At 50.6% G+C, this 25,778-nt stretch overlaps 1 protein-coding gene across 2 annotated transcripts in view; it reads right to left on the bottom strand.

The window, feature by feature from the left end:
- The window catches only part of KIRREL3 (kirre like nephrin family adhesion molecule 3), a 452,517-nt gene extending 428,213 nt beyond the window's left edge, over positions 1–24,304 (bottom strand). The window contains exon 1 of one of the 2 annotated variants that reach the window (XM_081122433.1): positions 24,067–24,304. In XM_081122433.1, coding sequence (XP_080978559.1) covers positions 24,067–24,121 — 55 coding nt within the window. In that variant the 5' untranslated portion in view covers positions 24,122–24,304. The remainder of the gene's footprint in view (positions 1–24,066) is intronic. The other variant, XM_081122432.1, reaches the window with a different exon arrangement.
- Between the last annotated feature and the right edge of the window lie 1,474 nt (positions 24,305–25,778).

The raw sequence follows: 25,778 nt of genomic DNA, 5'->3' as shown, positions 1-25,778 counted from the left end.
AGTTTGGAAGAATTAAAGAGTAATGATATAGACAAAGCAGGCAATACATGGCCAGGCAAGGAGGAATTTGCTGAGTCCTGGTTTCATTCATGCACTGATTCATTCAACAAATATTTATGGATGCTTCCAATGTGTCAGGTTCGTAAGTGCTGGGGATATAGTGATTCATATGACAGGTGATGTCCTTCTCTGTGAACTCACATTTTCCCTCTCTGCTGGAAGAGTTAGATTCATATTCTGTCATCCCGGGAGCAGACCTGGGGCACATCTCCACCAGCATAACCCTGTGAGTGCCTTGAGGACAGAGACCAACTCTACCTCTGCTCCTTATATGTATACAATAGGTGCTCAACGAACGTCTGGGGTTGCATTAAGTTACGTACACTGTAAAATATTGCAGGAGCCCTCGCTACAACTAAACAGCCTGGGCTTCCTGTTAAGTGCTTCTTCAGACTTGATCACCTCCTCACGTTTCAAATAAACATTTCTTCTCGCTCTTTTCTGTGGCACTTGTCCCATCTCTCCTCTCCTGTCTATGACTCTCTGACTCCCTTATCTCTGTTCTGCAGTCAAACAATTGTTTGAATATAGTTCTTCAGTTGAGTTTTAAGAGTATGGAAAGTGCTGGAGGCTGCCTTAGTTGAACTTCTCTTCCGACATAGCCATGTCCCTTACGCAGTCTCTCGTGCGTTACTATCCCGCCTCCCATATAGATGGGTATAGATGGCCGGCTGGCTGCCGCACAAGGCCACCTGCTTCATTCAAGAAGCTTTCTTGAAGGTTCTTCCTCTGGCCTTCTGGTCATTTCAGTAATCAAGGATTTGCTGAGCCCTTACTGTGTGCTGGACACCATATCTGGACCTGGGGACACAGAAGAGAGCCCACCAGCATTCCCACCCTCCAGTGGCTCTCAGTGGGGTCAAGGACTTGCTGGTTAGGACTCTGCCCTTTGTATCTAAGGACAGCTATTTTGTTTCTTCTAAGTCATGTTTCCTAAAATATAGTCCTTGGACCACTGGAATGAGAATTGCCTGGAATGTCTGTTTGATTGTAATTTCCTGGGCTCCTCCTGGGATTAATGAATCGGAATCTCTATAAATGTAGGAACTGGCGTCATTGGTATCAGCAATTCAAACAAGCACCCCAGGTAATCCTCATGCACAATAAAGCTGAGGAGTCCCTGTGTCTTGCCTTTCCTGCCCAAACTGTGCTGTGTTCGTCCACGCGTCCCCACGTGTCATAATCCCCGGGCTCCTCGCCCTCTCCGGCCTTCCACACAGGCCCTGGCGTCTGTGGCTCTCCAAGCCGTGGCTGTGGGGACAGGGAGTGGTCACCCAGATGCAGTCACATCAGCAGAGAGGACTGCGGGCTCGCTCGCATCCCTAATATGAACACAATGCTTTCTACCGGGGAAGCCGGGGCCCATTATTTGTAACCATGGCACGCTGTTAGCTCACATTGAGATTTCAATAAATAAAACTCCTTCAATTAAGACTCCCAGAATACACCTGACAGCCGAAGATTTGTTTATCACATTTGTGAACAACAGAAAAGAGAGACAGATGATGAAACTGAAATGCCAGGTTGTGTTTTTTTTCCTTAAATGAGACGTTAGCATGACTTCCCAAGGCCCAGGTGGCTTCCAGTGACCGCAATGATGTTCTGGGTGTTTACAAATTATCAAATTAATCTCTTGCAGATTTTTTTTTTCCTGGAGTTCTCTGTGAAGTCTATCTGTCCACTGCTTCCAGAATATACTGACATCTGCTCCTCCACTTTTAAAAAGCCTGGTATTTTTCCAGACTCTCCTATTTTCCAATATTTCTGGACTACTGTTCACCCAGAAGGGTCTTGGGATCATATCTTCGAATTGTTTCAATATCCTGCGAGGTTAATTTTGTTGGGCGCAGTTACCAGGTTTGTTTTAAACACCTCATCGCCATCATCATCACAAGAGCTAACATTTATTGAATTTTTTTTTAGGTTTCAGACACTGAGTGTTTTATTTGCATTAGTTGAGTCAACAAATATCTGACTTGCATACACTTGTCCTGTCTCTTTTACCAAAGCGTAAACGGAGCCAGGAGTGGTTCCCGCTGGTACAGGTTTGTTAAGTCCCAGAGACGGTGTTTAATCCCTACCCTGGTGGCCCTAAACCGCCCCCGACCCAGTCTCCTACCATCATGCCACCTGTCTCGGGGGTTGGTTCTTTCTCAATCACGTTTCTTCTCTAACACGAGCGCATTACAGAATGCACAGAACCAGAAGAGAAGCCTGGAAGTTCTCTGTAACTGATTAACGTGCTCATTTCTCAAGGACTACTATCCCAGTTCCTGGAGCTTAAAAGTCTCCTTTTTGGTTTTTTTCTCCTGGCTCTAGTTTTTCTTTTTCTGCAGGCCTGTCTCATTCTGAGACTTCACATCACCTGGTATCTTCCTTATGGGCCCCTTCTCCCTCTGTCCCCACCCTGTGCTAGGTGCCCCACTTTCCGTCCTTCCCATGTGTCTTTTTACAACCTGAGCTCCTTGGAGAGTTTGTCTGCGGGGCCACATTGGCTGTCTTCCTCCTTCAAAACGATAATTAGTATTATACTGTCCAGTCAGTTTTGTTTTTGAAGCTCCCGTCTTTCCAGAGTCACCTTTCCGTCTGATTGCCCCTCTTCGATATCTTTCCTTCCTGAGGATTTCAGTGATAGTCCTAAGCCTAGGCTAGGTGTCTGACCATGCCCAGTGTCCTGATTTTACTATAATTCCTAAGGTCAGTATTTATTTTCCTTCGAGCTTGCCATTTCCTTCGCTCATTCATTCCTGCATCCTTTCAATGAACAGATACTGAATGCTTACTATGTGCCTGTCTGTGTCATCGCGAGGTTCCCGCCTCTTTGGCACTATGCCTGGCATGTCCTAAGTGTTCGATAAATATTTGTTGAAAAAGTAAAAAATTAGTTACACTTGAACCTCGAGTGGCAGGGCCCCTCATTGATTTTCCCCAGCTCTCTGTGCGATCAAGCTGGACTGTAAGGCAACGAAAAAATGTCAAGGCTCTGCTTTTAGCAGGACTAGCCTTGCAGCTGATATCTGGAGAGCTGAGGTTCCCTGTGGCGGCTCAACTCAGTCCTGTGCCAGCTCATACCTTGTATCAGGAAAGAGCTTTCCTACCTTGTATACTAAGCAGGCAGAGTAACTGCCTCGGTTTCTCATTTCTTTGCCTCCTGCTCAGATTCTGCCCACCACGCTTCCCACGCCCAGCGCGTGGACTCTGTAGGGCAGCCGTGTGTCCCAGTGCCCAGTCTACTGACGCCCACCCTCACTAACCCACTCCACAGTGCCTCCCACCACGCCTGTGCCATCAAGCCCAGGGGCCAGTTGTTAACACGTGGGGGTTTTAGACTTTAATGCTACCTTAATTGACTAGTCTGCACTGTGTGTGGGTAATGACTCACGGTTCTTTCAGTCTTGCTTCTGTCCCTCTTTCCAGGATTTCTTTTGAAGGGTTACCATCCACTTCCACCCCCATGAGCGTTCTTTCTGTGTCACACTTGCTGTCCTCTCAGATGTGTATGCGCCTCATCCTTCCCTTCAAACTTAAGTGTAAGTTACAGGTAATCTGGTTTTCTCCACCCTTATGTGTGGAATCTCTGTAACCAACCCGATTCATGCTTGTCCCTGTCCTGGGAGCAACTGCGTCCTAGAGGAAAGACTCGGGCCACCCCCTACCCATCATTGCTTTTCCTGTCAACATAATACGCACAGTCGTTGGCTGGGAGACTCCCTGACTTCTGATTCTGAGCACAGGGCATGAAGGCGCTGGTGTCACCAGCGGCCTCAGTGGCCCTCAGATCATGTCACACTGAGCTCCCTGCAGCTCCGGGACGGGGCTGCAGTCTCTCCTGCCTTCAGGCTTCAGCACACAGCACGTGCTTCTCCTCTAAGTGCCTCTGCCTTCCCCTCGGCGCCCTCCCTGTCCCCACCCGCCCCGTCCATCGTCTCTCCGATGACTTCAGCTCACCCTTGAGTTCTGCCTCATGACACCCGCTCTCTCCAGCTGCTCCACCAGGTCCGCAGCATCTCTCTGGTCTCCTCCCGCAGGAACAACTCCGCAGAGCTGCCCCCGGTCCCCGCCTGTCCGCGCTCCGATCGTTGGTTTTCTGATCCATCTTCCCCTCTGCGCCCTGCGCTCCTGGGTACATCGGGATGCATAGGGGTTCGCCTGCCTTCCTGACAGCCTGGCCCACTTTCTGGCCAGTGCTGAGCAAACAGCAGGGGCCGGCCAGAGGTGGGGGACACAAGGTAGGGAGAGGATGGCGAAAGCACAGCCCTCACACGACACGGAACTCCCCAAACACAGTTAGGAGCACAAACTCGCAGACAAGCAGCTATTGAGGGACAGAGTCCAAGTTCATCCGAAACCAAAGACGCGTCTATAACCGTGACGCATCACCCAGAAAACGCTGTCTTTGCGGCCCACTGTCAATGCTCCACAGACCACATCTGCTTTTGGACAGCGGGGGAGGAGACGGAGGGAGAGAGAAATGAAAAGAAGTGAGAGGATGCATTCCGTTTATTTATTTATTTTACATATAAATCAGCTAATCTGTTTAACATTCATATGAAAGTTGTAATCACCTTTGCACACATTAAAATACAAACCAGCACGAGTAATAGGCCTTAAGAACAACATTACAATAGCTATTAACGCATAACAGCTACCTTATCAACTTACAACATCCCTATAAAATAATAACTGCATCCGGGAGCGATTGGAAGGAAGCTCATTCTCCCCGGGCACTGAAGCCTGACAGAGCCTGGGGAAGCTGAGGGGCTGGCTCACTCCAGAGGCAGCTCTGGGAACTGGGAAGCACACCATGCGCGAGCCAGAGGCCTGAGCCTTTCCTCTGGATAGGATCTGGGGCACATTCCTTAACCTCCCCGAGACTCAGGTTCCTCATCTGCAAAATGGAAATAAGGATCTTCTCCTCATTGGGTTTTTTGGCAGCAAGAACTGAGATCATGAGAAAGCACCTGGCGTATGGAGCGGGTGCCTAATAAATGTTGGTGTCTTTTCAAGACAGCCGGGTGCCGGGGAGCAAGAGCTGCACACGGCTGCAGGAACAGGACCAGCCCTCACTGCATGGTGTCTTTCCACTCATTCATTTCACAGACTTTTTTTTGATACATCTGTTGAGCCCCATCACAGATGATCAGACGATATTAAAGATGCTAGAACAAGAGCTTCTCTCTGTACGGGACTCACAGTGGAGTTGGCGAGACACTGTGTAAACAGCAAGCTGGACGGGACTGAATACATGATATGATAAAATATATACACGATGTGGACAGACAACAAAGGAAGGAGGGACTCTGAGCTGGAGACAGGAAGCAGCTTCATGGAAGACGTGACATTTGAGCCAAGCCTTGTTCAATAAATGATGAGTGCCGAATATTTTAGGCTGAGGGAGGCAATAACAGAAGCACAGACATGAAGGCATGGTGTATCCAGGGAATATAGAAAAATTTTTCTTTTGGCTGAAACTTAGAGAGCAAGGAGGGGATGGAGAGAAGACGACACCGAGAAGCCAGCTGATGTCAGATTTCAGAGTGCTTTCGATGGGGGTGACGGAGTGGGCCTTGGCCAGGTGGAGGGGCGTGGGCTGTTTTACTGGCAAAGGGTAGCCATGGGCTTGGCTGAGAGGAGAAGAGCAACTCTGACTTGTATTCCAGGAAGGGCCATGTACCTGGATAATGATGATAAAGGACAACTTTGGGAAAAAGTGAGGAAGTTGACAGGATGCTCTATTAGTTTGGAAGAAAATTATAAAGGTAAGTAGAGCGAGAGAAGGCAAACGAAAGAGACGGTATAGAGAAAATCTGTCGAGAGGAGAACTGACTGGATATGGGGAGAGAAAAAGACGCTGGAGCTGACTCAGGTTCCAGAACCGGTGCTGGGACTGTGAGGGTTCCCTTTCCTGAGATGAAGACCACAACAGGAAAGAAAACGATCTGGTTTTCAGATTGCCGACTGAGAAGCAAGGACGGGGTACACGTGAGAGCCTCATGGAGTGGGGTGCGCGAGTATATTCTCATTATATATGCCCTGGCTCTCATAATTAGCTGCCAGAATGGGTGCTGGGAGTGTAAACTGGGAACTAACCAACATTCAGTTAGGACAAAAAAATAATTTGGGGATCACTAAGAAATGTCGCTTCCTAGTACTTCAGCAATGAATGATGGTATAGTTAGAGCTCTATACAAGGAACTACCTTTAACATAATTTAATTTGCTACAAAGTGCTAGTCTTACGTAACGAACCTACACATTTGGATACCAAATTATAGATATTTGGAGCCTGGTACCACTAGCCCACCTCTTAGGACAAGCTGTTACCCAGGTTTCTAGACAAAGGAAGGGAAGATGACCAGTTGAAGCCCAGCAGGGCTTTCTTATGTTCACAAGCCATCTTATCTTATTTATTCTCAGAGTTTAGCCCAGGGCCTGTGCAGGCTGCAGATGCTAATGCTGACAGGCTCCATGACCAGTAGCGAGTGACGTCCCACCAGAGCCTGGGGAAGGACTGAGACCTTCAGGCCCACGAAAGCACGTTGACTAACTGCCATTACTCCACAGAAGATAACCAAGAGGTGTCATACATGCTGTAGATCTCTAGGAAAAAGTCCAGCACCTTCCTTGATCACTGGGGAAGCGCCACACACACCTGTACCTGTTGGTTGAAACATGACTCCACCCCCTGCCACCTGCTCTAAGAGGGGGAGGCAACTGGGCTTTTCTCAGTTGGGAAATAGCTTGTCCTTCACGGCAGTGTTGAAACTGCGAGTCCGGATGTCTGAGGAGACCACAAGCCGCACAGGCTTGGGGGGCTGTTCTCAATGCACCCCCTCAGTGGAGTAGGATCCAGGGTTGGTGTCCAGGAGCTGTGGGGAGGTCTCTATCTCCATCACAGGGGGCGTCCCTCTTCCTGGCCCTGGGGGTGCCTGGTGGGGCCTGGCGGTGCTGGTGACCCAGGAGATATCTGGGCTTCTGTACCATGCACGCCCTCACTGGGGGACTTTGCCAGGTTGGCAGTCTTTAAACACTTCATTAATATTCAGATCTATTCAAGTCATTTCAATTTGAATTCTATGCATATTATCAAATAGAACAAAATGCAAATATATACAAATTCATCCATATGAAGAAATAAATAGGGGGAGCTCTGCATAATGAGATTATAATCACTCTCAGGCTTGTCTCTCTGCTTTAATTCCCCAGAGCCCAAGGCCAGGAGCTGGTTGTGATGCCCACCCCTTCCCCCAGGACTATCTAGCAGCAACATAACCTTTCCTGGATACAGGCTCTTCCGAGGTTGAACATTTTATTTTATGAACCTATTTAAAGATGCTACCATTGTCCATTGATTGTGTCTCTCACTGGGCTTCCCAGGCAGAGTTGCGGTGGATTTTTGGGTAAGGGTGGGGTGGGGCAGAATCAGAGGTCTGTCTGGGGACCTCACATGTTGCCACTTTTGGAAGCCAGGAAGGAACTGGCACAGGGTCGGTCAACTTGGCCCTCAGTATGCACCTAACAGCCCCACGCCCTCCATGGAGTCTTGATGCATCTGGGGGGCGGGAAGGTAGAGAGGGGCTCGGCTTCCTAATTTCTTAAATCTTCTCTAACCCAAGGGTCGACTTCATAAAGCATTTAAAGTACATCAACTGAATCTCAAGGCCTAACAGGTCCAAAATGGGGTGTAACACTATCATCATATGCCCTCTCCTCTGCTCCGGCAAGGCACACAAACTCATCCCCGAGTCTGCAACCCACGTCCACTTCCACACACGGTTAACAGCCCGCTCCCTCGTGCCTCCTCCACAGCCTGATCCTCAGTCAAAGGCCAGAAACTCAACCGGGCTCGGAGGGAAAGAGAGAAAATCAAAGTGCAGGCGATAAATGTCTTACACTACAGCAAATCACACAGAAACAGCACAGTGCCCATTTGTCCTTTGTTTTACACAACTGCTGTTTTCTCTGTTTCATTTCAATTACACCATGGACGGGAGAGGCTGAGCTAGAGGGTGTCTTAAAGGAGAGTCCTCATACTCGATGCTACTGAAGCCAAGGCAAACCACTCTCAAGAATCATTTAATGAGGTTTAACTACAGACTCCAGTGGATGTTCCCCCCAACTTCTCCCCCACGGGACCCAGTGAGAGTTGCATCTAGTAGTAGCTCTATTGATTAATGTAAGCATCATTGATACCAAGTCATGCTATAATATTATAATAACCATTTCATACTCAGCGCCTTTACTTGATAATCCCTAAGTACTTTATAAATATAAATGGGAGGAAGCTCATTCTCTCTAATTTGTAGATAGGAAAACTGAGGCACAGAGTCTCACAGGGAGTAGACAGGAATGCCTGCATTTTTCCGTGCAGGAGGGAGGAGCTGCGGGCTCCCTTTTGTCTCTGGTCCCCGTGGTGGGCAGACTAATGAGCCCCAAAGATGTCCATGTCCTGATCCTTGAGTACGTTACCTTACAAGACAAAAGGACTCTGCAGTTGTAATGAAGTTAAAAGCTCCCGAGGTGGGAGCTGACCCTGGATTATCCGGGTGGGCCTGAGGTCACCAAAGAACTCATAGAAAGGAAAGGTAGGAAGAGGCTCAGTTTCAGGAGCAGCAGATGTGAAGGCAGAAGCAAGGGGTTGGGGTGATGCGAGTTGGGGCTCACAAGCCAAGGAGAGCAGGTGGCCTGCCTCTGGAAGCTGGAGGAGGCAAGGAAGCAGATTGTCCCCTGGTCTCATATGCCTAATTTTTTAATACAAATTGTTTTGTTTTGTTATTTTAAATATATCTTCACTGATTTCAGAGAGAGGAAAGGAGAGGGAGAGAGAGAGAGGAACATCAATGATGAGAGAGTCATTGATCGGCTGCCTCCCGCACGCCCCCGACTGGGGATCGAGCCCGCAACCCTGCATGTGCCCTGATGGGGAATTGAACCGCGATCTCCTGGATCCTAGGTCAATGCTCAACTGCCTAATTTTTTAAAGCGAGAATAAGAGTTGATCCTGATAAAGGTGTGCGGGTTCTGGAAGCCACGCAGTACAGAAGGAGGGATTAAATTATCATCCCCTCTCCCGGGAATACGAGGCGCTCCCGGCCCTCCAGCTGCAGGAGGCAGTAGCGGTGGCAAGTAGGCCATGTTCTCTGACGGCGCACGTTCAGGGGTCAGCAAGTGAAATGCAGGCACGGGGGGGTAGAGCCACAGAATCTCCGACGAGTTACAGACATTCTTGTATGAGAAACACTGATTGGGAATCGACTGTGTACCCAGGCCCAGCAGAGGAAGTGCACGAACCAGACCACAGGCCCAGCCTTATTTTCCAGAAGCTCCTGATATAGAAGGGAAGGTGGGTAGGAAAAGCCACTTCAAAATACTGAGACCAGTGCCACAAGGGGTTTCCTCGCAGGGTTATGGAAAGGCGGAGGGAAAGGGGGGAGGCCAGGGAAACTTCCTGCAGGAGGCACAGTGAGCTGGTCCTCAGGGTGGAGGGAGGGAGGTCATTCCACTGGGAAGGAAGTTAGGGGGGAAGCCAGGCCTGGGGAACAGAGCTCGCTCAGACATCAGCAGCTCAGTTTGGGCCTGAGGATCTTTATCCTGTAGGTGTTGGGACACAGCCATCAAAGGAACAGGAACACACAGCCGCCTAGTGACAGAGACCTCTGCGCCCGAATCGGGCACATGTGGCTATCCCCAAGGCTAAGTGGCTGAAGCATTTCACTGACGAACAGAAACTTCAAAACCTTCTTGTATGGAAGGTGTGTGCCTTCATGGACCCCATCTGGATTGGGGAGGGTTGAAGCCGCTGTTCTGAACCCTCCAGTCTTTTCTCTGGGGGACTAAAATGTCTCTCCCACACCCATCTCAGCTCGTTCAATCTTTCTGTCTGTCCCTCTGCCTCTCCTGGTTAGCCACACATACCTGTGCCTCTCTCCCCCTTCCTCTCCGCTACCACCCGGTTGTCACTCAGGCATCTGGGAGTGAGCATGGTGCGTCCACAGCAGCCACCAGGGGTTGGGGGTTTTTAAGTCGGGTGCTGGCTCTGCCTCCTTCTCTCTCCCCTCACTGCTGCTACATCAGCTCCTGCAGTTGGCTCACCATTGGCGGTTTGCGTTGAAGAAAGAGGGCCAGAGGCCTACTGATGAGAATATCTTTTTTTATGAATTGAAAAATAAAATGATGCTAAGGAGCTAGCAGATCCCAGCTCACAATGAGATGAATATCAATATCTGTGGTTGTACTGACCTTGGAGAGTTTTTACAACCAGAACTAGAATTCCTGGGGTGCATTAATCTGTACATTCTGACTCTGTTCTCTGTGCAAAGTAGAGGATCCATCCCTCGTGGACACCAGCATCTCTGGTGTGCAACGCTCACTCTAAAGGAAACATTCTAAATTGCCAGAGGGAGAAAACCGTGGCCTCCCTTAGCTACAGTCGCCCCTGTGAGCACAGGTGGCCACACCACATGGCTCTCCTGGGGTAGACACGCTGAGAGGCACGTGGAAAGGAGTAACTCTTGGCATTCTTCTCGGTTGTGAGGAAGGCAGTGATGTCAGGGACAGACTGGCAAAGCCACGGTGTTCCTAGCTGTATGTTCTTGACCTTGTCATGTTTGGTTTCCCATGCCCATGATCTATGGTGATTCCTGAGTCACTGTCAGTGCGAGTGACCCCAGGACAATATGACATGAAATTCTAGGGACAGCTCCCATGAGTCAGCCTAACTTCTTTCATTAAAAATTGCTCTCCAACCCCTTGTACAGCCATAGTTAACATAAGCAGTACCGTTGACCCTCAGACAACACAGATTGGAACTGCGGGAGTCCACTTATACATGGATTTTTTTAATAAACACCTGCACTGTGGGTCCATGGCTGGGAGTCTGAGGATGTAGAGGGCCTACTCTAGCATTGCTCTAAGCCATTTTATACAGGGCACTTGAGCATCCACGGATTTTGGTGTCTGTGGTGGGTCCTGGAACCAATCCCCCATGGATACCTAAGATCAGCTAGGTTTTTGGGGAGTCAAAAGTTATACCCTGATTTTTTTACTTTGTAGGGGATACCCCTAACCCCCACATTGTCCAAGGGTCAACCAGTCAACTATTCACGTGGAAATGAGGCCACGGTGGGGTGGGGGAGGGGTAGAGTGAAGGCAAGAGGCTCCCATGCCAGAAGATGCACCCCCCAAATGCTTGTCGTCTTTCTCTGGACAAGTCTCCACAAGGTGTTGTTATTACTATTTTTTAAAGCATCTTGGTATTTCCTGAGAGGGAAATCGTGACCTCCAGGCCCCACGCACTGCTGCCTGGCGGACATTCACAGACTCCGAATGCCAGTCAACGAAAGGAGCAAATGGCTCGGTGTACAGGATATGCATATTTGCAGTAGAAAATACTTTTATCAGTTCATATGGTTGCAACAGCCCTCGAGAAAGACATAAACATCCGGCCCTGGCTGTGTAAATGTTGAAGGTGGACAACGTAACATAAAAGAAATAAAAAAACTAGCACAATTGAACTTAGAAAATACAGTAGGGTGTGTGTTTTTCCTCTCCCGGACAGTTCAGTGGTATGAATCTTAGACAATAAATACCTCTGGGTAATGAGAGGGAATGTGGATTTCCCATTACTGTCGGCAAGAGAACAGGGGAGGAGGAACACATTTTTCTGGATAATATTTCCTGACTCTGCTCAGCTCAGCATCTGCTTGTTTTCCCCTATAAAGTATGGATTCTATCAGTGAATACCGCTGCTCTGGTTTGATGAGGAGGGAACCCAAGGCAAGGCTCGTGCCCAGAGAAAGGGCATCGCGTGGGTTTGGAGCCGGGGCAACGGTGGAGGAAGAGCCCCTGCTGTGAGCGTGTGCTCCGCCCGAGGGCTCAGGCCCTGGGACGAAAGGAAGGCTCTGTTCTCCACGCGGCGATCTATCTGCCTCGCCTTCTCCCTCTGCATCCCTCCGATTCCATCTAGAGGAGCTTTGGAAACTTCAAAGAACTTTTATGTTTTGCTAGTTTATCACAAGTGTCCATCTTAAAGCAATATTGTGATTTAAGCGCGGCCCAGGCAGGCGTGTGCCATCCTCAGAAATGATTTCTGACCCAAGTTAAGACGGACCAGCCAGAGCCAAAGTGAGGCGCATCGGCGGCTGAACGGCATCCAGGCTCTCCTCCATTCCAAGAGTCCTCTTATTTCTCCCTAACGACCACGATTAATCATTTCAGAAGTATGTGGCCTCCTGACATTTTTACTCTTCTGGGCTTGACAGGAGGGTGTGATGCGCTAGAATGCCTCTCTGTGTGGAGTAGCTCTGTTCTCAGGGCAGGCAGCTGACGCCAGGCAACTACTCCCCAAGCAGAATGGGCTTTCACTTCTTTGTTTTAACCCACTGAAGGAAAGTTAGGTGGTAATGGATTCTTGTTAAGAAATCAGCATTTGGCTTTCAAATGTTAGGCTAAGCTGGAGCTGGGCTGTGGAGAAAAGAGCAGCCACTAGCCAGGAGCAAAGTTTCTCAGATTCTTATTTATGCTTTTGGGTTAGTTGTTTTGTTTGTTTGCTTAATGTCTATCAGCTCATAGGCAAGGACAGGGGTTTCTGTGGCTTCCTGAAAGTCGCACAGCTGTCAAGGCGCACCTGTGTGACCAAATTCCTCCTGAAGGGATGGGCAGGGAGGGGTGTGGCATCTGGGCATCCGTGCCTCTGCATAGGCGTGCTTGCACATCTGCATGGCGGTTCTGTCACTATCTGTTGTGTGACCTTCAGGCAAGTTATGAAACCTAAGCCTCAGTAGTTCTCATCTGCAAAGGGGTGTGACAACCCTGCATTATTTTATTTACTGGGTCGCTATGAGGATTAAACGGGGGACTTCACCATGGTTGGCTCCAATTCAGCAACCACAGGCATAGTGGTAAAGAGAGAAACACAATGAGGCCATTGTAGGTTTAGATTCTTTTCTGGTCTCACGTTTCCTCTCTTCCCCATCAACATTCATTGAGGGTTCCCCAAGCACCAAGAGGTCGTGTTTGTGAAAAGAGAAAGGGGAGCAGGCGGCCACATCGAGGGGGCCAGGGAGGCAGCAGGGCCAAGGGCACACACATACCACACTGGTCTGACATCTCTTTATACGGGGCAGAGATCCAGCTCTATTATTTTTAGCCAATTTTCGGATCACGCAGTTTGACCTTTCTTCTCTGATCTGTGGAGCATCAGGTCTGCAGGTTCAGGTGAGGGTTTTCAAACTTACACAAAAAGTTTTCTTGACTGGCAGGAGCTGCTCAAGATGTCACCTGGCATTTGCCAGCAGAACTATGAGTAAAAGGAACAGAACAATCCTCCCCTCTCCCAACTCCACTGCACTCCCCCTTCCTTCCTTCCAGGTCCCACTGTTTGTTTATTATGCCCATGGATCGCACATGTGCAGATGCCAGACCCCTCCCGGGGTCTCCGACCCACTTTTCTCTTAAGTCTCAAAAGGTGAAAAGGTAAGCTGCCCACTGCGGAGATGAAGGTGGAGGGAGTTCCTGGGGCCACGAGGACTCCTCCACCTTCCCTCTGGCAGAGCACAGGGCGTGGGCTACAGGTGCTGCCTCGGGGTCTGGTCCTCTTGCCCAGAGAGACGCACTTTAAACACACAGCCATGCTCACGGAGACTTCTTCATGGTGCCTGTTCCTGTCCAGAGGTGAGAACAGTAGCACCTGCCCGGGGGATCAGGAATAGTCAGTGATTTTAGCATTGGTCTGTTTTGCCTTTTCAGCATGAGAGGGGAGCAGCCGCATAAATATTGGCTCCTGAACCATGAAAGGGGCAGAAACCTTGTGAGGGGCAGTGGACCAGGCCTAGGAGTGGGCTCACTGAGGAGAAGTGGGGGGTCTTGGGGAAGACACCCCATTCATCACCCCCAGGGGAGACATCACCCCAGGGAAATGCCTCGCCTCAGAGAAACCGACTCTGCCAACTGAGGTTTCCATCGCTTGATCTCTTTGTAGCTCTCCCAAGCCCCTGAAGTATTTCTAATCGCACCCACCTACCTCCTGGAGCTCCTCACAGGCACCCTGAACACTCTGCCCTCACCCCCATCAGAAAGGGGAGAAAGGAACCCACCTGGGGGAGCTGCTGCCATCCAAAAGGCCCGCTCCTCCCTTCCTTGCCCCCTGCCTCATGCTCAGCTGCCCCAGCCCCTCTGTCCCCGGCAGAGAAGGGCCCAGGCACCTACTGGAGAGCCCGGCTGCCTTCCTGGGCCTCTGGCTGGCTGCTCACTCCTGGGCTTTGCAAGCGCTGCTGCTGCCACCATCAGGCAGATGTGGGAATTGCAGCCTTCCCCTGGTTTCAGCTCCAAAACCATTCTGCCAGCTCCTGCCTGATGGGGTCCCAAGAATAAAACAGGCCCTCCCTGCCCAGTCGTCCCTCACACGGTGCAGGGACCTGGAGTCCGGATCCCTGATACAACGGCACACCCTGTGAATGTGGGGTGGACCCAGCATCTTTAAGTGAGGTGTGGAAAAGTGTGGGTCCTAGGACATGGAGAACAAAGCCACCTGGAGATTAATTGGCAGTTTCTGTCTTTGTCACCAGGGCAGCGAGGGAGGGTGGGAGTTGCTTTGTATGCGGTGCTTTGGATGGGTCTCCAGGAGCGAGCTCCACCTTCCTGTCTCCTGGATGCCTGCATGATGAGCCACCAGCCCCCCTGTGTCACTCTGAAACTGTCATAGCTCCCAGCATTGCCAAAGGTGACAGGTGGACTGTCACACAGCACCGGAGCCGAGTCACCTGTGACATTTGCAGGTGACTGACGGAAATGGGAACTGACATGCATTGAAGAACAGAGGACGTGACTGTTTCTTACTGAAACGAAGGAGTGGGTGGCATGCCAGAGGATGTTTCTCTTGGCAGAGATCCTGGTGACCCAGCGGTCATTAGAGGCCTTTATCCGAGATCGGCAACTTCCTACAGGGTGGGACCACACTTTTAATAGTTGATTTCTTTCCCCTGCCCTCCTGTGGGGCCTTCACAGCATCTGCGTGTGGTAACGTCAGAAGGATGCCTCCTCCTTTCGTTATCCCTCCTGTTTCATCCTATCATTTCAATATTTATTCACAGCCTCCTATGTGCTGAATAGTGTGCTAGGCACCAGGGGGCACAAAAGAAATGGATATTTCATCAACCAATTAAGAGAAGAAAAGTCCCTGCCTTTGCTTTTTTTTTTTTTTTTTTCTTTTTCTCAGAACAGCCACAAAAGAAACCACCAAAGCCTCGTCTCCTTTCTGCTATTCTGCCCAAAAGGCTGGCCTGTCATTTCCTCAGGCAGGAGGTCCCGGAAACCTGTGTCCTGCAGGTAGAGCTGAAACAGAGAGATGACGGAGCCAGTCCAGAAGGAGTCTGGAATCAAGAAGAGATGGAGCTGCAATGCGGGGCCACTGTTCAAAGGTCAGCTCCCTGATTTCCATCCAGAACCTTTAAACCCCTCTTCTCTTCCCAGCCAGGGAGAATTCCCATAGGTTATAGGAATATGGCTCCACTAATGCCACAGCTTAGGGTCTGCCCATGCATTTCTCACTGTTGATGATTCAGAGCAGCTGGATCTCCAGCATCTGGAGCAGCATCAGGCAGAGAGTGAACCAGACTGAGATTGACCCTGGTCAGGTAACATCACCTTCCTGAGGGTATGGCCGAGATCACAGCCACCTCTCCTTGATATCATGGTGATGAATGAAGTAGTGCTTGTGAAAGGCACCACTCGGCAATGCATGAAGCTTTATATGTTGCTAATTATCATCATGATAAGAACATACTATTGCCACCACTACTCCCACCACCAAGCAAAGGAAGTTGCCCGGCACCTGCAAGAACATGTGCTGGGCAAAGAGATCTATAACATGTCATCTACCCTCTAGGCATTTATTACCCCAAGTAAAGAGCCTGTGGCTAATAGGCAATATTTAGGAGATCTTAGAATTGGAGAGGATTTGGATGTCATCCAAATCTAGTCTACTCTCCAATCCAGCTCTTAGAGATTGACTCTCCCATTCTCGATGGCCTGAATTCCACTCTTAGTGTCTCAGCAATGGGAGGCTGCTCAGTGGGCCAGCCTCAAACACTAGGTTCAACCTGTTGGGGAAATGAAAACAAGCCAAAAGAGTGGGACACACAGGTAGATCTGAGGATGTCTTTTACTCTAGAACAGGGGTAGGGAACCACCCGGTCCACAAAATCATTTGGTCTGGCCCTGCCAAGGCCTCACCAAAGAGAAGCAGTTCCAGCCATCCCATTAGGGGTGAGTTAATTAAATGTTTGAAGAATTATGGCAGGCTAACTTTTCATTCGATAATTTTGCATGGCCCATGAATGATGGTATAAATATCCAAATGGCCCTTGGCAGGAAAAAGGCTCCCCACCTGTAAACACGTCTAGCATCTGAGTAGAAGAATCACTGAGCATGGAGCCTTGTTTCCCCCAAAGCCAGCATAGCTCAGCTTCCTCTCGAGAACAGAAAAGAAATCATCAGCAAAGCATCCCTAGGCGTCTCTTGTTTGTCTCATCTTTGTCCTGGGCTCTTTTTCTGGTCTACCATCATTTCATTGTTAGGTTGCCTCCATCTCTGGCTAGCCTCCCGGGGCCCTAGAAACTGGCCAATCCCTTTCTCAGCGATTCCGTTGGACTAACAGTCCAGTGTGGGCTCAGCCATGCCTGCTTCTGGGTGCCGCCTGTTCCCTTCCACACCCTTCACCCAACACACCACTCCAGTGTACGTCTGCCTACTACCCGCTCTGCCTTCCCTCTGGAGGGAAGGTCGGCCTCTCCGCACTCACTCTACTGCCCACTGCTCCATTCTTCACATAAAAGCCGTGAAGGAAGGGGAGCTGAAAAGAGTGAGTATATTTCTGTTCAAGTCTATATGTGAAATGAGGGGATATTAAGATGAATAAATAACATGTTGATCTTTCTTTTGGGGGGGAGGGTCCAGGGACCTCATGGTGTAGAGAGGACTAGACCCATAGCTACTAATAATGTTTCTAAAGAGTAGGCTTCATTTGGACAATCCATCCTCAAAACTCTTAGGGTGGCGTCCACCCCCATTCACAAGCTGAGCCATCCCTCCCCAGGCTTCCCTTCAGGCTCCCTTCAACACATTAACATTCCAGCCGCCACAGGAGCCATTGTTTCGGAACAGGTCACGTTCTGTCCTGTCTTCTTGCCATTGCACACTCTAAGGTACAGCCGGAAACACTGTGTATGCTCCATTGCGATGACTCCTAGACATCTTAGAACCAAGTCATCTCCTCTGTGTGGCCTTCCCTGATAGCCACTCCCATCCAGGCTCTCTGAACGCTCTGACTGCTCTGAGCCCATCACTGTAACCTCAAGTCACAGTGTCTGCTCCCTCACCAGACTGAGAGCCCTCCTGGGACAGACATGTGGCCTTAGACATCTCTGCATCCAAAGCCCCTAGCACAGTGCCTACTACATATAGGCCCACAGTGGGTGCTGGCCCAGAGGCCATGGGCTGAGCTTTAGTGTCACCAAATGCCATTAGATCACAAAGGAAGGGGGAATAAATGTGGCCCTTTGAGACACCAGGCCCGACGAAGCACACGGGGGAGAAGGGCAGGATGGTGAAAATGACATTCCGTGCTCACTGCCGCAACTCGCAGACTCCGATTTCAAATTCCCATCTTCCAGCCTCGGTGAGAAAGAAGGGAAACGTGCAACAACTGTGCAGTGAGCACAGGCCGGGTAGGAAGGCCATCTCGATAATTCGGCCTGATGTGGCAACCTCCTCTTAATGCGACAAACACAAGCCATTGTAGTGTTAGTTTCAGCGATCAGAAAACAGCCTCAGGTAAACCTGCCTCACTTCTCCTATGAGGACACCGATGCAGGTGGGAGGCTGGAATGAGAGCTCACCTCCCATTTGTTCTAAGCTCTGGACGTCACTACACTCCAGCAATAAGGGGTGTGTGGGGGTGGGGGTGGGTGTTTACATGCATGCGTGCAGAGTGGGGTCACAGATGGAAGGAGGCTGGGAGGAGGCACGGTAAGGCCCCTAGACTACCAGAAACCCTTGCGATGGTATGCGGGCAGGGGTCCCCATTTGGCTACTTCCTTGCCTTTATTTCCAGGAAGGAGGTGGGTGAGTGCCCATCTCCCACCCCCCATGCCCCAGCCAGGGCTGCCACATAATAATCTGTCAGGAGCAGGGGTCACATGCTGGCCACTATCTCCATGGCTTCAACTTGTTACCCATGTACCCAGAGGACGCTGACATTTATCTAGTCCTCATAGTGGTGTTGACTGTGTACTCAGGAAGCACTCCATGATCACGGGGACCTTTGTTTCCAAGCAGCTTATGCCAAATTACAGTGATATAAAGGAAACACGCCTCCAATATTGACATTTACTAACTTCTGGACATATATAGCCAGAATACTCACTTTTACCATTTGGAGACGAAGGAAGGGAGGAAAGCATAATGTCTGATCCCTGGCTCCTTCGGTGGGTTAGAAGCAGAAAGTCAGTGAAAATTACTGTTAAATGTGGTGGTGGAGATGGGTGCTTATGGCAGCAGTGTGGGTCCTGAGAGAGCAGGGAAGGCTGAAGCTCCCCTCCCCATGCCTAATCCCCAAGCTCCGGCAGAAACCAGGGCATAGCGCTCTTTGCGTGAATGCGAGACAAGTATTTTAATGATCCACAGGGAACCCATCTTCTCATGTGACCTGCACACCTAACTGGGTGGAGTCCGTGGCTTTCCCCTGGGAAAAGAAATGGCTCATGATGACACGAGGAGCGGTACTGTGTCTCAGAGCAGTAGCCTCTCTGCATTGTCCCCTAACTGGAGGTAATGTCCCACTCTATTTGGAATACAGGGCACAGCTATGACAGTCTGGGCACCGGGCACTGGCTGGCTTTGCATCTTGCTCCCTTGTGGATGACAGTAAGGGGCTATGAAAGCCCAGGGAGGAAACAGCCCCAGAGCAGCTGCTCCAGCCAGCCTCTGCTCTGTGAGTGCTGGGGTGTCCAGGGTGTCCACTGGCCTTGGGGGAAGGCTAGACCCCACTCACTTTGCTGCAAGAGTCCCCATTAAAGTCAGGATCCCTGCGGTGGGGAGAGGCCAAGTGTGATCCCAGCAGGCCCCGGATCTCGCTTACCCTCTGCACTACTACACTATAGTGGCCCTGGCCCTGGGCACATGCTGAAGGAATTCAGTGCCTTGCTGCTTCTAGGTTGACCCTGATTAAAATGCTTGCACCGGTTTTTCACCCAAAAGTCATCCCAACATCTTACAAGGAGAAGGGCTGAGGCTGAAAAAATGATGCCTAGGACCATGGAACCCCCTCCCCACCCCCCACCTCCATGGAGACCCTAAAATGAATGCTCTTGGCCTTCCTCCCCACTCCTCTATCACAGGCAATTTTCTTTTCCTCATTCATGTTTCCAAAACAGTTTATCTTTTTATCTCCTTGGAAGAAAAGTGCTCTGCAAATCAAAGGTATCATTAGTATTGTTATTATTTTGCTATGGAAATCTCTTGAATTCACTCAGGATTATTCATGTGCTTTTTTGGGTCTGCAATATAATGCCTCCTAAGCCATCCCCACTGGGCTGAACAAAAAAGAAAAATTGCATCTTCAGGCCTAATCCCCTGCTCCACCCCGTTTGTCTCCTGCTGGCCCTGGCTCAGAGCAGCTCCTTGCTCACTGCTGCCACGTTCCCAGGTTGCCAGCATACCCTCCTCTGTGACCAGGCGGGAGGCCCTGCAGCGTCCTTTGAGTGCAGTAGGATGGTGTTGACCCCACTCCACCCCCTCCATCCCCCGGGAGTTTCTATTCCCTCCACAATTGGTCTGGTTGGCAACTGAGAACTCCCTGCTGGGCAGCAGACACATCCCAGTTTCCCTCACCCAGCAAACTTGTGGAAGAAGTGGTCCCCACCCCTGGCAGCTGTGCACTGACCTTCTAGCACAAAAGAAGGGATTCCTTCTCCTCTAGACCAGATGTCACACCCCTTGGGGTGCGGGGGTGGGCAGAGAACATCACACTTATTACTTGCCTCTTCTGTTATATGACATTTCTGAGTGAGGATCAATGTTTCCAAAGTCTCTGCTCGTTCCAATATCCTCTCTAACGCCTTCTCAGCATGCACCCCCTGGGACTCCTCTGTTCTTTGGCTGCCTCTGAGGTGCTCAAGCTATATTCTCATCACCCCCCTTCCTGAGCTTCCTGTCTTCCCCTTGGCTCCCCTCACCCCAGCCAACTCCCTCCACTCACATTCTATTTTAGTCTCCTGTCTGCTCTATGCTCCTCTATTCCCTGGGAGATGCATGTCACCATGGACCTCTGCCCCTGGAGTGGACATCTGACAGATTCCTGCCAGCAGGTCAGAAGAGCAAGTTGCTTAGATTCTTCCTAATAGGTAGATGACACCCCAGATGAATCCTCAACTCAGGGGCGTCACTGACAGGTAAATGCAACTTGTCACTTTTACCCCAACATGCCCAGAGCAGCACAGCACAACGCACAGGTAAACCCCAACAAGAGATCAGGGCTCACCAGAATTAGAACTTTCAGACCCACTGAGTTACTAGGCAGGACAGGACACTGGGGGCACTAGAGCAAAACACCGGGGGGGGGGGGGGGTAGACAATGCCTTCCCTAGAGCGGTCCAGGTAAAGGCACCGAGCCTGTGCCATGCTGCACTTTCCCAGACTCTCAGGACTGAGATCCGTGGGCAGCAGGGAGTCCTCAGTCCATTACTCCTCTGCAGCTACTTAATGTGGCTGTGCAGGCTGGATGGAACGGTCCTGGAGATGAAGGAAGGCGCAGAAGGAAATGGTTGTGGGCAAACTGAAATGGTAAAGGGAAAAAATAGAGCAAGTTCTAAGTTTATGGATGACAAGAGAATCAATTCCTCTTCACCCCGGGGCAGAACATGCCTCTTCTCCGCAGGAGGCAAATTGTGCTGTGACATATCCCTCTCTGTACAAAGCGTGCGTCCTGACAGCCAAAGGAGGGGGCATCCCCAGCAAGAGGAAACCCACACTGCACACTGGCGGCTCTCCATCTCCTTGCGGGGAGCCAGGCCCGGGCAGGCTGGCAGGGGCGAAGTGGAGGGATGCCACCTGGTCTTTCTACTGCCACCTCAGGAAAGAGAAATAAATACTCCATCTCCATCGACATGAAAAGTCCAAACTTTAAAAGACTAACGGCGCAGCATATCACTGAAATTAATTGTACCTTAATACCTTAATTTCATTGTCAAAAGGGTTATGAAAAAAAGGAAAGGTGAACAGATATTTGATACAATTGGAAAGAAAAAGATGATTGAAATAGGCTGTTAGAGTTTATCTAAACGTTTTGCTGTTGAAGTCATCACGGCGCTTTTTGGAGCCCCGCCACCCCCCTCTATGTGGGACCTGAGATGATCCAGAACAGGAAGCTTGAGCATTGTGCTTCCAGAAACTCCGAGACGACACGCAGGTTTCCACCCGGAGAGGTGTGGGCGGCAGATGGCTGTATCACCTGAGTGCCAGATATGGCCTTAAATAGAACCCTGGACATTTGCTTTCTCTGATTGGAGGGCCATCCCTGAGACTCTGAACATTTCCTTGGAAAGCACCCCAGGAAGAAGAGCCCTTGGAAGGTGGGGGTCAGAGGCTGGCTCTGGGGGGGGGGGGGGGGGGAGGGAAGTGGCCTCAATAAGAGGTATGAGAGGAGAGCCATCTAGGGCCTGTGGGCTAGTGCTCTCATGACCCGCTGAAAGTGGATACGCTCTATCCAATAGTGATTAAGTCCATGGCACCAGGTAGGAGTTGGGCACAGTATATGAGCTCAGCATATATGTGCACAGGGTCAAATAGTTTCCTCTGGGGAATTCACAATACCCCAAACGACATCCACATTAAAGCAAATATCCATAGAGCAAGTCAAAAGATACTCTATTGCAATGAAGTCCATAAAGCATCCTCCTTCCTGACCTTTAATTCCTCCAGTCAGATGCTGTCTACTCAAGGGACCTGGGACCTACAGTGTCTAATGATGTGGGCCATTCTGACTGGCTGGGTCCACTTTGGTCTCATCACCTTTCTTTAGTCCTGTTTTGCAGTCCTGTGCATCTACCCTCTATAGGGTAGCAGTGCTGGCCAAGCTCCGAGCACCCAGGAATAACACAGAGCTACGACTCGCATGATGCTTTGGTTTCTCCCTAGTGCCCTCAGGGTCAAGGGTAGATGAAACAGAGCATTTAACCTCCACAGGTAAATATTTAAAGATTCCAATGAGGCAGTCAAGAAATAGCTCTGCACTGAGAAGGGAACGAGCACGGTAGAAGATGCACTCCGATGATTCAGACAGCGGAGAGGCACTTGGACACCTACGGACTCCGTATGCCAATCCGGAGAAGAATTGTGTTGGTGTGCCGCCAAAGAACACAAACCACTGACCAAAACGTGCCCGGGCCCCATGAACTGTGTGTAGGAGGATGGCCGGATCCTCCTTTCAGGGATCCCACATGCAACTTCCCGAGTGAACTGGGGAATGGGAGAGAGTATTGTGTATAGTTGTGTAGTGTGTGCCCATAAGCAAACGCGCACGCATCCAAGAAAGAGGGGAATCTCACAAACGGTAATGTAACCAAACTGTTTATACCAGTGCTCTGAGATACTTATTCATTCAGCCTGAAAACTCTGGGGAAGGCAATTTATCTTCCTGCTACTGTAGGAGCTCCTGTGAGGTGCACACAGCCCCATGAATGCATGAGTGTGTGTGTGCACATTATAATTATACACAGGCACGGGTATAGCACACTCACATGGGGGAAGCCCCCCTCAGGTTTAATCAGGATGGTCAGCAGCGACATTTGATGAGGGAAATCTGCAGGGACCACAGTGGCTATGGAAGAGGTGAGGAAGGCGGCTGGGATTGTACTTACACTGGCTTCTCCCTGACAGGGGAAGAAAAGATGATATGCTGTTTGCCTGCAAAGCCAGCCACCCACGGCGGTGCTGGGCTCTCCCCAAAACTTTTACCCTTCATTTAATCAACAGATGGACCTGCTCTGTTGTGGATCTTTCTGAGCGAGTCCCATCCCTCTCAGGGCTGTGCTGGCTGGCACAAACGCCGACTCCATGGCAGAGCAGCCCTGGCATTCCGAAATGGGAAGGAGTCCATTTACTTGTCCCCTTTGAACTCAATTCCACAGGTGACTCGACGCATTTGGCTAAGCTGGCACTCACAGTCCCTCTCCCGGATTCCCCTCCCCGCCCTCCCGCCACTCCCAGCCCCACGCTTCCCAGTGGCAGGGAGCCCAGAGGTGGCAAAGTTCTTTTCTGAGCGTCCACCCAGCTCCTCTGCTCCTGCTAGGCTGCAGAAACGAAACAATCAGCACCAGGGGCGAAATTCCATTTTATACCCTGAATCTGGTGCCTTGCAGAACTCAGAATTCAGTCTTACTCCGAGAACGAGATTGCATTCAATGAACTCTTCACACGCTTTTCCCCGGCACTGCAAATTACCCCCACGGTGCATTCGGTAATTGCAGCCCCTTCTGCAAACGTGCGACGCACACGCTCGCTTTTGCATACACTCCGGCAAGTCAGACCTTTTTCGAGCTAAAAATCCACCGAATCCAAGCTGTCCTCCCCACTCGCTCCCTCTCCAGCCTGGGTCTGAAGGAGAGGAGGTGCCCAGAAGTTCAGGGCTGCACGGCCACCGACACCGCCTCATTAGCATACCGGGGGCATAAAGGACTCATTTGCATTGGAGAGTTTGAGCTGGATGTCGACAAGTGAGAGGGGAAAGTCGCCTCCCCGCCCCCCTCTCCATACCCCTTCCTTCCAAAGGAAAATACACAGTAGCATTTTGTTGCATTTTCAAAGGCAAAGGAGAGAAGCCAGCGCCTCGCGACCCGGCCCGAGAGGCGCATCCATCAGCCGAGTTTCCGAAGCCTCCCACCTTCCGCCCTGTGCCTCCCGCGCCCCGGCGCCTCCGCCACTTTCCCCGCAACTCCGGCGGCCTGGGTCCTACCTTGACCGAAGAGGAAGGCGCAGGCGAGGAGCAGGTGGAGCTGGGAAGGTCTCATTCCTCGGCGCGGCGAGGGCGAGCCGGCCGGCAACTTGGGCTCGCGCGGAGTTTCCGCGGCTCGGCTCGCGGGGCGCCGCCTGCGCCGCCGTCCTCGCCGGGTCGCCCGCCAGCCCGCGCGCCCCGGGGCCTCCGGCTCGTGCGCCTCCGGTCTCGGCAGCCGCGCGGCACGACTGGCCTGTCTCTAGAAGCCGCCTCGAGAAGCCGGGGTCGTCAGCAGCGTCCCCTCTCGGAGCAGATCCATCTCTGCTCCCGGCCTCCCGGGCGCACGGCTTCCTCGGGGCTCCTCCCACCGCCAGCCAGCGAGCGAGCCGGGGACCAGTGACAGAAGGGCTCCTTTCACCGGAGCTGGGGAGGGGAGAGGGAGGGGAAACGGGCCGTAATTAAAGAGGCAACACTTGGAAAAGGAGATCTTTGCAAAACGGAGGGGGCGGGGGGCTCTGTTCTTTCTTTTTCTTTTTTTTTTCTCTCCCCTTAAATAGAGGGAAATTCAGCTTTTGTCCCCATTAATGACCAAAAGGCATCTCGAACAGCTAGTGGAGCTGTGACTTTTTTGCCCACACGATAGAATGCTGTTTAATGGGCGTGAAGTTAAGAATGACTACATGCATGTGCACGCAGTGAAATGGGCACGCCTGCCCCGTGCTCAGAGGACTGGAAACTGGGCTGGGGGGGCGAGGGGGGGGGGAGCTGCATCTTCCTCCGGGAAGAAGCTGGCCAATGTGTGCAGGGAGCCTCAGAGTTGGGGAAGACACAAGCATGCTTTGCATTTTTTGAGACTTTCGAGGTTGGGGGGTGGTGTAGGTCATAAAACCTGAAGGGTGGACCTTAGCGTGCTCTGTGCTTCTCCTAGAAAACAAACAAAATAAAGGAACTAGAGGGAAGCCAGGTGGATTTGTGGCATGTGCCTGTTTATTACCATCCTGACTTGTGTGTTTCCTACAAGGGTAGGGGAGCAGCCAGTCTTTGCATTTGCAGCTTCTCCTCTAACGAGCACTCCAACACTCTGAGAGTGTCTTTTCTCCAAGAGGTGCTGTGAATCCTACACCGAAGGAGAGGCCAAGGTCACAGGCAGCTGCCTCTTAAGAACCTTTAGGGCTTTTACCTATCATGAAACCCACATTCAAATCAAACTCGATTTCTGCCAGGATGTCAAAGTGAATGTATCTAGGTCTATTCATTTGATAGACATTTGCATGAGCCTGGGATAAGCAGGGCGTTGGGGGAAATAAAATCGTAGGCACAGACCATGCCTTCAAGGAGCTCATCATTTAGTGTGCAAGTACGGTATACACATAAGATGCAAACTCTAAGGACAGTTACAAACAGTGTATAAAATATGCAGTATTTTATGAGTAAATGAGTAAAAAGAGGAAAATGAAAGATGCTTTCTCCGTTTGTGCCTTTAAATTATAAAATCAATCATCACTTTCTTTAGTCACTGGACCTTGGAGAGAGGTCTTTGGGGAAACCTTAGCCTCTCTTGAATCAGTATTACATACTTTGGTAACTTTGCTGACTCCAAGGCACATTCCAACTCCACATATCCATGTGGATGTATCCCTTGGCATTTAGGAACGAGAAAGAGAGAAGTGGGGGGCACCCGGGAAAGGGTGTGCTGGCAGGAGCTGACATCTGGTGGCTCACATTGAAGACCT

This window comes from Miniopterus schreibersii (genome assembly GCF_964146895.1).
Source record: "Miniopterus schreibersii genome assembly, chromosome: 20".
NCBI lineage: Eukaryota > Metazoa > Chordata > Mammalia > Chiroptera > Miniopteridae > Miniopterus > Miniopterus schreibersii.
The sequence above is the reverse complement of the archived record's forward strand: the minus strand, read 5'-3'. Positions and strand labels throughout refer to the sequence as shown.